Raw genomic sequence first — 13637 nt, forward strand, 5'->3', positions numbered from 1 at the left:
TTGTCTGTGGTGTCTTCCGTCGCTGACGGTCTCGGCATGTTTCGACATAAGGGGCGAAGTCGGTGGTGAGGCGCGGCCAGTAATGCTTTTCCTGTATACTGGATAGCGTACGAGAGAATTCGAGGCGCCCAGCGGTCGGATCGTCATGTAGTACGTGCAATGCTTTTGGACGCAGCACTGAGGGAACAACAAGAATGTAGTTGGTGCGGACTGGTGAGACGTTCTTCTTTACGGGTAGGCTGTTTTGAAATGAGAACGAAGATAATCCTCACCTAAATGCCCTAAGGACAACGTCAGTGTGCCCTTACAAATACTCAATGAGGCTCTTTAGGTCCACGTCTCCTCGTTGTTATTCAGCGAAGACTTCCGCACTCTTTATGCCAAGGAAGGCGCCATCATCCTCGTCATCTTGCGGCGGTGGTTCAATGCGAGAGCGTGATAGGCAGTCGGCATCCGGGTGGTTTGGTCGGGGCATGTAGATTACAGTGATGTCATATTCTCGCTGTCTGAGGATCCACCGATAACCGCCATGAAGGGTCCTTTCAATTCGCTAGCCACCACAACGCATGATGGTCACTCATGACTTTCAAGCACCTGCCATATAGGCAAGGGGGAATTTCCTGTAGCCCTAATGATGGCGAGGCATTCCTTTTCCATCGTAGAATAAGTGCCTTCAGCTTTGAACAGTGACCGGCTAGCGAAGCCATTACCCATTCAAGTCCGTCTTTCCTCTGGACTAGGGTGACTCCACTGCGGCCTAGGCTACTGGCGCCAGTGTGGATTTCGGTATCGGTGTCCTCGTCGAAGTGCCCAAGTACCAGCGGCGACTGCTTTTGTCAGCCTTCGGAATTTCCCACTTCAAATCGACATGACATTTAGCTAGGTATGCCAGCGGCTCAGCAATGCGTGAAAAGTCCTTGACAAAGAGCCTGTAGTAGGCACACATACCGAGGCATCTACACACTCTCTTCTTGTCGATGGGCTGGGGAAGTTTGCGATAATATATGTTTTCTGTGGGTCGGGAAGGACTCCAGATTTACTGATGGGGTAGCCCAGGAAGAGAAGCTCGTCGTAAGCGAAGCGGCTGCTTTCCGGCTTCGAAGTGAGCCGTGATCACTTGATTGCTTCAAGCACTGTCGCAAGCCACCTAAGGTGGTCGATGAAATTTTTTGCGTAGAAGACGGCGTCATGCAGATAAACAACACAGGTCGGTCACTTAAATCCTAATAACACGGCATCCATCACGCGATGGAACGTTGCAAGCACCGAGCACAGTCCGAATGGCATCACATTGAACTCACAGAGGCTGTCCTTCGTGATGAAGGTGCTTTTTTCGCGATCTCTCTCGCCAACTTCTATTTGCCAGTAGCAAAACTTGAGCTCCGTCAACGAGAAGCATGTAGCGTTGCAGAGCCGATCCATAGCATGGTCTAATTGTGGGAGGGGTATACGTCCATCTTATTGATCTTGTTCAGTCAACGATGATCTCGCAGAAACGAAGTTATCCGTTGCTAATCTTCACCATGACAACAGGAGATACCCACGGGCTTTTCAACGGATTGAGGATGGCGCGCAGCATTTTGTCGACTTCTTGCCTAATAGCTTCGCGTTTTCGCGTCTAAACTCAAAAAGGGCTCTGGTGCAGTGGCCGAATGCACACTTCGGTTAATAGGCAATGCTTCGCAACTGGTGTTTGTCGAATCCTCGATGACGTCGTAAAGGAGTCTTTGTATCGTCGCAGACCACTTCTGACCTGTTGCTCTTTATTCAGGAAAAGACTTGAATTTATGTCGAAGTCTGCTCTGAGAACTACGGTCGTCGGGGTAGATGCGACCGAATCCGAGAGGGCAAACGCACTGCTGGTTACCACAATTGCCACGATGTATGCGATCGTCGTGCCCCTGTTGATATGCTTGAACTCCTGGCTGAAGTTTGTCAGCATCACTTTCACTGTCCGTCCGTGCAGTCAAGCGATCCGTCTTTCGGCGCAAATTTCACCGTCGAGCAATAGACGTTCGTCGCCCTCAATGATGCATTCTACGTCTATGGATGTTTCACTGCAGATGAAAGTAGCAATGCTGAAGCGAGGGTGGATGCTGACTTAGTCCTCAAGTACACTCAAGGGACGCTTACTGCAAGACCTCCCTGTCGGTATCGCTTGGTGTGTGGACAGCGCTATCGATTTCCACATCAGGTTTACGATGTTACCCTGTTGGCTGAGGAAGTCTGCCAAGGATCACGTTTCGCGAGCACTGTTGGAGGACAACGAGCGTTGCAGGTTAGGTCCGGTGATGAACTGTAATTCTTTCCGTGAAGATTCTCACCGGCGTTATGAGGTGTCCTCCAGCTGTCCAAATCTGAAGGCCGTCCCATGCGGTCTATATTTTGCTCAGCTTGCCGGCGAATAAACCACTAATGAAGGTGTAGTCAGCACCTGCGTCCAGTAAGGCGGTGACTGCGTGGCCGTCGAGAAACACGCTGAGGGCTGCAATTAGTTTTCTGAATATGGGCTCGCAGACCGGCCCCAGGTGGGGCCAGTGTTGGACGGCACGGCGGCGACAGATAGTGGCCTGGTGACGGCGAACGGGGTGGTCGTCGAGGGCTCCACTGAGTAGCGGCGAGGTAGTCGGCGATATTACGAGGGCATTCACCTTCCTGAAGGCGCGGCGCTTTGGTGACGAATACTCGCCGTCCCATCCTGCGGTAAGGACATCGGCGTTAGATGTGACCGGCTTCTCCTCAGTGGTAGCAGAGCGGATGGTAGTCGGGGCTCGCCACACATCAGCCGTCCTTTTAATGCTGCGGAGGGCAATGGGTTGGCGTGCTGGCGGCGGTGGTAGTGGATGACAGAGCTGCGGCGATCGAGGTACTTGTAGCAATTGCTGGAGGTCTTCGCGTATGACGTCTGCAATCAAAGCCACTTGAGGTTGTGATGAAAGGAACAGCTTCTGAGGCTCCTCCCGCATGACCCCTGTCATGGGCACGAGCTGTTCGTCGATCGCCAGTGATTAAATTCCGGTGTATTTTGTTGTCTTGGTGTGGCGTTTGAATTGCCTTTTCCGCATTTCCAGTGTGTTCTCGATGCTGGTTGTCTCATGAAGAAACTCGTCAATGGTCTTCGGTGGGCTGCCTACCGTTTCCGCGAAAGGTTCCTCCTTCACACCACGCTTTAGTAGGTGGATTTTCTTCTCCTTGGAGATATTGTGATTGGCGTGCCGGAAGGGCGGTTCATCTCCTCCGTGACGATCACGATGGTCTCATTGGGCAGCTGCACTCAGGTTTGTAATAGAACTTGGGCTCGTTCTCTCCGTAAAACGGCTGTGAATCTCCTAAGGAAGCCGCTTTAGATCAGGTCCCACGTGGTTAAGGTGGCTTCTCTATTTTCAAACCACGTCCTGTAGGTCTCTTGCAGTGCAAAAAAGCAATGCAGTTTGTCTTCGGAGCCCTTCTTGTCGCGATTCATTCATACGTCTCCAGCCAGATTTCTGGGTCTTCAAAAATTGATCTACGGAAGGTCGGTGGCTCTCTGGGCTAATGCACCGCGATGGGCCATCGGGGTTGACTTGGCGACGATCTCCCGGGTCGTCTCAGGCAAAAGTTTGTGTTCCGTGGCAGTCCTCACGGCCTGCGGCTACCTTGCTGGTTCTAGGCGATGTTTGTGTTGTCTTCCGCGTTCGAGATTTGGTCACGGCTTTGAAGGGGCGTTTCGTACATGAACGCATTAGCACCTCTACCAGATGTCACGTATGGCGGTGGTGAAAAAGGCAGCGAAACTGTGACGGACGAAACTATCATTTTATTGGGCGAACATGTGCCCACAACACAGGCTAAACTTAGAGCACAACGATAGCGCCGAACACAGTCGGCGATCGCCGAATATCTAGTCTGCCGGTCAAGCGCGTCGGCTTTTATACAAGAGCCATGGAATGTTCCAGAGTAATCGCTGGTGCCTGCGTGTCTTCCAGAAATTCTACACGCGCATACATGACGTCGCGCATACATGACGCCAGATTACTCAAAGTTCGATCCCAACAAACAGTGGATAAAACCATTGATAACATTCTATAAACCTCCGATACATCAAATCAAAATATTTATTCTAACATTACCAGGCAAATGCAATGTTCAGAATGACAGGTAAAAAGCCTTCTTGAGGCTTGATCGTCCCTGTACCCTATACACTTGGTAGAGCACTGGTTACAAAACACAAAAATGGTCAAAAGAAGCTTGTAAACAAGGCAATGTAAGGTTTCCAAATCATTTTTAAGAGATAAGGGATATCGAAGATTTACTGAAAAATTATTGAGGGAAGAATATCTTACATTTTATATAGTAACACTTAGGTATTAGAGCGTAGAAAATCCCTAAGTTCGGGAGGGTTCATTTTTCTAATATGAATGTCTATTTCTTTAAAAGAATTTATTAACCTCGGTAAGTGATTGTCAAGCATCTGTTTGCCATAATTTGTCCTATGTCTTACAACATGCCATAATTCAGTGCGGCGGGTGGTGTAGGCAGGTACATTGTGGAGCAGGTTGGCGATTTCCAGAAGCGTAACATTACGTCTCTGTATACTGAAGAAATACTCCTGTAGGAGTCTATATATGTACAAGTCATCAATTTTTCTTGTGTGGTACCTATCGTAGAGTGGTGTGGTGTGTTCTGTATAAGATACATTGGCAATAGTACGTAGCGCCCTTTTCTTCATGACACGTATGTTGTTAAGATTTGTTTGTGTGCTAGTACTAAATGACCGTAATTGATATGCGAGGCACACAAAGCATTATGAAGCAGTATTTTAACAGTAGTGGGGAAAGTGTGTCTTTTGCGGCTTAGCATACCAAGTGAGCTGCTGAGCTTCTTGAGGACTGAGTCTATGAGGTCGTCCCATTGTAAGTTGTTGGAGAAGGTTAGACCAATAATTTTAATTTTGTTCTCAGCCTCAATATTCACAGACTCAAACATTATATTGTGATGCTGTGAAATTGCTTTAGCTGGATTTCGAAAAATTAGTTTTGGTCTTATTGAAATTAATGTGTAGACAAGCCTTGTTTGACCAAATAGAAAGCCTATCAAGAAGTTCATTTGCTATTCTCAGTAATTCTGTGTGGTTATGAGACAATAAGAAAGTACTTGCGTCATCGGCATACATTACAAATTTTGCTTCTTGGTAAATAAATATTAGATCATTGACATAAATGTTCAAAAGTAGCAGCCCGAGAAAACTTCCTTGTGGTACACCTGAAATTATTTATTTGGGTTGCGAATTCAATTCATATATTGAGACAAATTGATGCATGATTGTATTGAGATAGGAGGATAACAATGCGAGTGGTGTGCCCCTACACCAAAGCATTCTACCTTACTGAGGAGAATATTGTGATTTGTGTGGTCAAAAGCCTGCCTGTAATCAACAAATATACCGATTCTTAATAACCTGTTGTAAACGTTTCTTAATATGTACTCTTTCCGATCTAAGATTGCCAGTTCTGTGGATTTGTGAGTGTGAAATTCATACTGAGCTTCAGTTATGAGGTGGTATCTGCTACAAAATGATGACAACTGATTTTATATCATTTTCTCCAGGCCCTTTGAGAAATTTTGGAGGATGGACGTTGGGCGATAGTTTTTTTTTCATTTTGTTTGTCCCCTTTTTTAAAAAAGATTGGGTTTGACTGCGGCAGTTTTTATTCTGTCAGGAAAAGTACCACAAGAAGTACACAATTTATAAATATACGCCAAAATAGGGGTGATTTCGAAAATGACAGATTTTATAGGCCTATCTGCAGGTCGTCTATGTCAGATCTACGGGAAGCTTTAATGTTCAAATAAACGGAACACACCTCAGCAGAATCAGTTGGTGTGAGAGAGAGAGAGAGACAACTTCATGTAGTCACCTGCAGAACAACACCAAGACTAAATGGCGCCGTGACGCGGGCCCTGACGTCTTCTCAGCGGGTGGTCTCTACTCAACTATAGCGCGTGTTACTCCCGCGGTTGGTCGCCCTGTGGGGCAACGTTCCGTCGGTTTCGCTCGGCCTTTTTCTTTCATGAGCCGCCGAGACCTGCTGGACGGCCCAGGTTTGGCTTTCGTGGTCGTAGCATTCCGCCGAACTTGGTGCAATCCAATAGGATGTGCGTCAGGGTGGCCCTCTCCCGCTGGCCCACGCGGCACACATCACTCACATATAATTTAGGGTATAGATGAGCCATTAATACTGGGGTGGGTAAAGAACCAGTTTGCAATAGTCTGAACAGCACTGCCCGGCTCAGCCCCGGGTGCGGGGGTGGGAAAGTCCTTCGAGGCAGGCGGTGGAACTGGGTAAGTTCGTTGAACGTCGTCATGCGGTCCTTGGCACTACTACACCACGTTGGACGGTCGGTTGCAGCGGCGCGGTTGGTTAGCGCTCGCTCCACTGCTTGTGCCGTCTCGTTGTGGTTATCGTGCTTCTCGGACGCATCGTTGCCCGCGTGCGCCGGGAAGCACTTGATTCTAACACACCGATTCTGTCGTTGTAGGTCAGCAGTTGGTGCGAGAAAAACGGGATTGTTGCTTCTAGGCATTGTGATATCAGTGGGGCGATAATTCGGTTCAAAATTCTTGCCTGCGATGTATTGGTTAATTGCATCAGCAAGTTCATGGTCTTTTACTAGGCGTCCGTTTATTGAAACTTCTTGTACCGACTCTCTCTTCAGCTTCCGTCCCGTACGAGCGTTTATCTTGTTCCGCAGTTTATCACTCTCTCCTGTGCAAGATTCAAACTGCCGAGTATAATATGCGTCAGTTGCCGTTCTTCATTCTTTTGTTAACTCATTTCTGAAAGCCTTAAACAATTTAAAATGAAAAGGCTCCCGAGCTATTAAAAACTTCGCATACAACCTATTTCGTTTTCTAATTTTCCTCAAAAGCTCTTTGGTTAACCAACGCTTTCGAATCATTGTACTCATTTTTCGCTCTTTCGTGATAAAGTGCTTCCTCTGCTGGCGCGTCTCGCGCTGGGTGATAACCTGCGTTATACAGTTAAAAGCACTCACCCACAAATCAATAACAGGTCCACGTGTCAATATAAAGCCACAGAAATATATCACTTTACAGCATTCTTGCAATAGGTACAGTGCTTAAAGGTGTGGGTTCTTGCCACAAATTGGTGGTGCGTTTGAGAGCAATGTAGAATACATTTATTTAGCTTGATTAAACGTTTCACCAGATGCCACCTATATAAATACGATAACCTTATTTATTTATGTATTGAATAATTGAGGCCGAGCTACTTGAGGTTTTCGCTGTTGCAAATTACAACACTTTGTAAAAAGCTGATGGCCTGAATAAAAAGCCTTGTTTTCGCATGTGACAAAACATTTTTTTTTATATGGAACAAAGCTCATCAACTTCGGTTCCCGGGATGCTGACGAAGGCAATTTTCCCATATTTGAGAATTTAGTTAAGAAGTCATTAACTAAAGCTTTGCTTATTGAATGTCAGTAACAGAAAAATCATTCTTCTCGATATGTCTTGTGTACGAACTCGAGTAATAACGTAGGCGCAGCAATATTCATGACTGGACAATATGCTCGGGTATAGGACGTTGGCTGCCGGACATTGAGGAAAAGGTGAGATTAACGAGACAATATGTACAGCTTATTGTTCTGAACTAATAATATAAGTGCAATGAATAGGCTGGTCAATATTGTCGTTGGTGTTGTCTAGCAGCGCGAATAATGTAAACTTAATGATGACGGCGAGCCATACTAGGATCGTTCAATAATTGGCACTGCCAATGTTGTTATGGTACTGGTAACTGGCCCATTCAAGAACCATCGTTTGCCACTGCTATATCACACATTACCCGATCTTTACGCTGCCTCAGTAGCTTTATTCTTTGTTAATATCTTCTGGTAACCCTACAATGCCAGGCTAACCCCACCCGTTGCAACGCCACAAACACAAGCACCACCATTCTGTTAACATTGCAGTGATGTGATTCACAAAAGAGCGAGCCCCTCCAATACCCTTATATTGCTCGCTCGTGGAGCACTAATTATGGTTGGTAACTATGGCATGTCATTTCGCAGTGTAAAAATGCTTAAAATAAGTAACAGGACTCAACTATAGTAAACTAATATTACTTTTTTTCATTTCCTTTAGCGAATGTCCCGACCGATGGCCTACGTAAGTGAGATTTTGTGGCAAAATATTTTATGCATGCTCTACGAATTCGTTGCATTAATGTAACTATATTTGTGCACAGTACCTATTATTCACACTATGTTCTCTCTTTTAAAGGCATTATCCACCTAACAAGGCTATTGTATCTCTCCTGACGTTCATCATCCCCTGCATTCTAGCAACCAAAACTGAAAAACAGTAGAAATGAAATTCAACAAGCAACTGTATATGACCTCCCCTTATACAGACATGACGCTGTACCAACACCAGGAATCATTGTTTGATTATTTTACAACGTTCGAGTACATAAGCTGAACAATTTATCATACCGTGCTGTTAACATTTTCCCAGGCATTGTAAAAAGTGGTAAAGTATTTTAGAAGGTCGATATTCTTGTATTGTTTCCAAGGAGAAAATCTACGACCACTATTCCCTAAAAAAGTAAACCATCGGCACGGCGCAAATTTGAATACCACTTGGTCGGATGTTTCTGAAGCCATATTACAACTGGCTGATTCAAATTTTTATAGGCATTTAACCCTTCCGAAAGTTAGTTGTAAAACTGATATGTTCATACAAATAAACAGAATGCAAAATTCATATTGGCTAACGAAATTGCTGCATGATCCCTCTGCTGCAATACCTTCGAATGCTGGCTAAAGTTAGCTGCCTCAACCGGTATAGGGCACCTACGTAGAGCTTACATTCTTTATTGAAATATTTAGTTTTAAGTAGCGTAGCCTGGAGAGGAGAGAAAGAGAACAGAAGCATGCGTGCCACAGAACATGCGGTGCACGGGTACGAGAGAGAAAAAGGAAATCTGAAGACAATCCTGGATCCGATATGAAATTTCCTATTCTGCGAGGAATTCCACGCCCTCATACATGCCTGATACACAGACTGCGATTAGGCGTCGCCTTCACGCGCAAATATTTGCACATTATTGGACCCACAGACTCCCCGGACTGTTCAGTGTGTGGCGCTGTAGAGACTATAGAACATGTGCTCATGGTGTGCCCTGAGTATGCGCGAGAAAGACTGACATTGGCAGGTACATTGAGACATTTACACAATGGACCACTGTCGGAGGACCTCTTGCTAGGCGCGTGGCCACAGAGTTGGCAGACGACAGAGACAATGCGTGCACTTTCACGTTTCCTCGGTGACACGGGCCTGGACTCACGCCTGTGATACCAGTTGTGTAATGTGTCATTCACCTCGTTCCTCCCATTATCATCCCCATTGTGACCCTTTTTCTTCCCCTCTTCCCCTTCCCTTACGTAGAGTAGCAGGCCAGATGCTCCATTAATCCGGCCGACCTCTCTACATTTTCCATTCATTAAATTACTTCTTACTGAAGACAATCAGAAGCTTTGTGTCTCGGTCTAAAGGCATCTGCGTTCCCGACCTCGAAGCCTGATATTTCTTCCAAAAGGACCCTGGAATTCATAAATCGTCGTAATTAGGAGGAATTGAAGTGCGATACGAAAAAGCGCGCCACCAGATAAAGCCGCATCCATATATATATGGGTGTGTATATGTGTGTGTATGATTTAAGGTAGAGGTATCGAGGATTTCCACAGAGTTATAATTGAAACGTGTGTACCCTTCTTAAAAAACGACTGTTCATTGCGTCAATGTTAGGGCCAGACCCTGACCTATCCAGAGAAAATATATACCGAGACATCTTATCCAAGCCAAAAAGTAATAAAAACGTTAAGGATTCTTCTATAGTTCAAGAGCTCTGAATTTAACGGTCATTACTATTTCCAAATAAGTGGCACACCAATGGCCACACGAATGGCACTTAACTACTCTAACATTCCATGCACCATATAAAGTCCAGTTTGCTGTCAGCCTGTGATATCAGGCCCTTTTCTTGCATTGATGTAACTAGAGGACATCTTAACTATAACAGGGTCAGCATACAAGATTTTAACCAAGCACAGAATCTGCGCACATATATTCTCATAGTCAAATAAACCTCCTCGATGCGCACATTTGGACTGAGGACAGTTCGCCGGTCACTAGCCGATACAGAATGCCCATGGATAACTGTAAAAAAAGCATTTCCATTCGCAAGCACGCCGGTTCTAAAGAATGTACTCCCGCACGCATGACTTCCGCGAGAACACTATGCGCGTGCGCGATATTCTTCTTGGCCAGCGCCATCCGCCTTCTATTATTCATGGTGAAAATACCAAAGCGGAAGCTTTGGTCAGCTACCAAATACTACACGAACAAAAGAACGCGATCAGCTGGAAAGGAAACACCTGGTATTAAACTTTGCAAGCAACGTTCCCAACTTCGGCAAATTATTAAATCGAATTTTAACATACTTGAACAACATGAGCGACTGTCGAACATTTCCCTCTCCGCGCGTTGTGTACAGGTGGCAGAAATTCCTGACAGATTACATCATGCACTCACGAAGAGAAAGAACATCTCGCATCAGATGTCACCTTTACGGGAAAAGCAGGCAGAAGGTATGCTAGCACAGACAGACAACTTCAATTGCAAAGAGCACACAGTCTAAGCTCAAGCACGAGATCAAGGTGAACAGGACTGCGTCTTATCGCATATCCTGTCCCCGGAGATTCTATACCACAGCATTTAAAAGCCAATACGTAGCACAGACGGACATTCGCTATAATATTCGTTTCAAGAATCATAGTTCACACGTGCTATAACTCCCCGGCCTTCATTTTCCCAACCACAGAGCGTCAAATGGTCTCAGGTGGGACAACGTCAAAATTACATTAAAAGGAACTTTTCTCACTGCCACAGAACTCGAACAACGAGACTATTGTTTCTTCTTCAAGTTTATCAGAATAAAAAAAGAAAGAAATGAACATCCCGGTGCCTTCTCGGCATTAAGGGTCTTAGAAGGCGAACGCTAATCTATGTCAATAATTCCCACCCCCATACTTCCCTTTTGAAATAAAAAGCCTATCGCAAGGGTACGCTTTTTTTTGCAGCCAACTACCTTACCATGCAACTTTGCATGCCTGATTGGCTTGTGCATAAACGCCAAGCTCTGAAGTTACGCCTGTAGTCTTCAGTCTACACAACGTAGCCTGACACTGTGCACAGACAAACACCTCCGGTGATCATTTCATATGTTGATTAATTGATTTCTTTCTTATTCAGATGCTTTGAATTCATTTATCACGTACACAATTCCTTTTCTTTTACCTATTTTAACCTAGTTTTCTTTATTTGATCGTTTTTTTTGTTTTCCAAGTACAGATTCTTTGATAGATCCAATTGTTGCAGTCTGCTTGTGTGCGTTCTTTAAACGACGATTTCACGACTGTGCGTCACTAGCTCCCTTCCACGCTGCTTCCCAACCCTTTCTCCTGGCTACGGGAAGGAAGCCCATTAAGGTGGAAGTGAAGAAATAAGTAGCACACAACGGCATCAACCTGAGGCTGCTTACGGTCCTAACATCCTCCTCACGGGTGCCGCGGTGGGACGCTGCCCATCACCACAGGCAACTAATCTCACCACATTTGCATGTGAAACAGCTTCTTCTACTGTGTCTGCCCTCTTAGCTGAGCCTAAAATCACTCAATTGTTAAAGCCCTTCTCACACAAACTCTTCAACTATTGTTGGCGTAAATTCTTGTCTCTCTCTCTCTCTCCCTCTCTCTCACAAACACACGTTTTTGGCTATGAAAAAAAAAATGTTTATATACGGACTCTGGGCATTTGCTTTACTGCCTTAAAGAAGTTTGGTCACCAGTCACAATGTGCTCACAATAAACAGTTATTCCTAAAGAAGTACACCAACATTTCCATTTTCTCTATATACAAGGCGTCCAAACTATTATGCTCTAAGGTTTAAATATATGCTAATGCCACGTAGTTCGACAGAACCAACATTTTGCCGTCGCTTGGAGATTTTTTTTGCAGTCCACCTAATTACTTATTATGTCTTAATTATATTTTTCACCTTCTCAAACATAAAATTAGATGAAATAATACGCAACTTATAAAGCAATGAAATGAATGTATATGAAGAAAAAACAAATCGACAGAGATGGGATTATGCAGTGCGACGCTCTCGCTAATTGAGATGCCGCGGCGCCCTTTTCCCATCCACATTCCGGAATATTTATGTATGTCTCCTAGAACTAACGCTGGGGTTTCAGCCAGCGCTAGCTCCTATTTGATCCACAGATGTCATTTCTTGTGAGTATCATTGCTTTACACCGATTAGAAATTACCACTTATTTCTTCTATGTTGCCCTTGGTGTCATTGTCTCTCGGCATTTTAAGCTTATATATATATATATATATATATATATATATATATATATATATATATATATATATATATATATATATTGTTACGAAGGGTTGCGAAGAAATGGTTTTATTTACAGGCGATGGATGATGATCGTAGCGTGATAGTAGCGCAGCTCGGCCTCTCCAACTCTTCGTCCTCTTCGTCTACCCTTCTTTTCTCTTGTCTGTGCCTTTCGTATCTGTTACATTTCCCCGCAAGCAGACGAAGCCCGTGGGGCGAATCAGGATGCGCAAGCAGGGTAGAAAGGCTTCAGGCGAGCAATGTGAGTCAGCTGAGTTCTGCTTGATCGCCGACCGTTGCACAGTAGGCGAGCTATGACGTAAGTGAGTTCGCTGAGGCGGTCCACAACTACAAATGGGCCTGAATAGTGTGACAATAACTTTTGGCACAATCCACGCTTGCGTTGCGGTGTCCAAAGAAGGACCAAGTCACCTTTTTCCAACGATACTTCTACGTGACGGTTGTCGTATCGCTCTTTCGAACGACTTTGCGAGGCCAGAGTACGAAGACGAGCTATTCGACGCGCTTTCGGCGAGACAAGAAGTCTTCGATACAGAATCGTCACTGTGCAGAACGAATGGTAAGAAAGTGTCCAGAGGGCTTCGCGGTAACCTGGCATAGACGAGATAAAATGGGCTATAGTTCGTGGTTTCGTGTTTCGCCGTGTCGTATGCGTAAGTGATGAAGGGCAGCACGTCGTCCCAGTTCTTATGATTGGAGGAGACGTACATGGCAAGCATGTTGGTCAGCGTTCTGTTCGTCCTTTCAACGAGGCCATTGGTCTGTGGATGATACGGCGTGGAATGACGGAACTGGGAAGTGCGCAAATGAAGGAGCTCTTCAATGGCATCAGCAGTGAACTGGCGACCACGGTCGCTGATGATGACACGTGGTGGGCCATGACGAAGGACCATGGAACGCAACAGGAAGACCGCCACGCAAGCGGAGGTGGAAGACGGTATGGCTGCAGTGTCTGCATACCGTGTAAGATGGCCTACGCAGACAATTATCCAACGGCTCTTCTTGTTAGATAACGGGAATGGACCCAAAAGGTCGATGTCTACTTGCTCGAATGGCATGTTGGGTGGTGTCAATGGCCGAATGGGAGCCGGGGCTGCGATGGTCGGTCGCTTGTGACGTTGGCACGTTTCACAACTA

General features: G+C 45.4%; 1 protein-coding gene across 5 annotated transcripts in view; it reads left to right on the forward strand.

Annotated features, from left to right (window-relative positions):
* Window positions 1-13637, forward strand: part of LOC135896883 (uncharacterized) — a 171979-nt gene that overhangs the window by 76398 nt on the left and 81944 nt on the right. For all 5 annotated transcript variants that reach the window (XM_065425379.1, XM_065425381.1, XM_065425382.1 and 2 more), the window contains one exon: window positions 8147-8170. In XM_065425379.1, the coding sequence (XP_065281451.1) occupies window positions 8147-8170 (24 nt within the window). The remainder of the gene's footprint in view (window positions 1-8146; window positions 8171-13637) is intronic.

This window comes from Dermacentor albipictus, chromosome 7 (genome assembly GCF_038994185.2).
Source record: "Dermacentor albipictus isolate Rhodes 1998 colony chromosome 7, USDA_Dalb.pri_finalv2, whole genome shotgun sequence".
NCBI lineage: Eukaryota > Metazoa > Arthropoda > Arachnida > Ixodida > Ixodidae > Dermacentor > Dermacentor albipictus.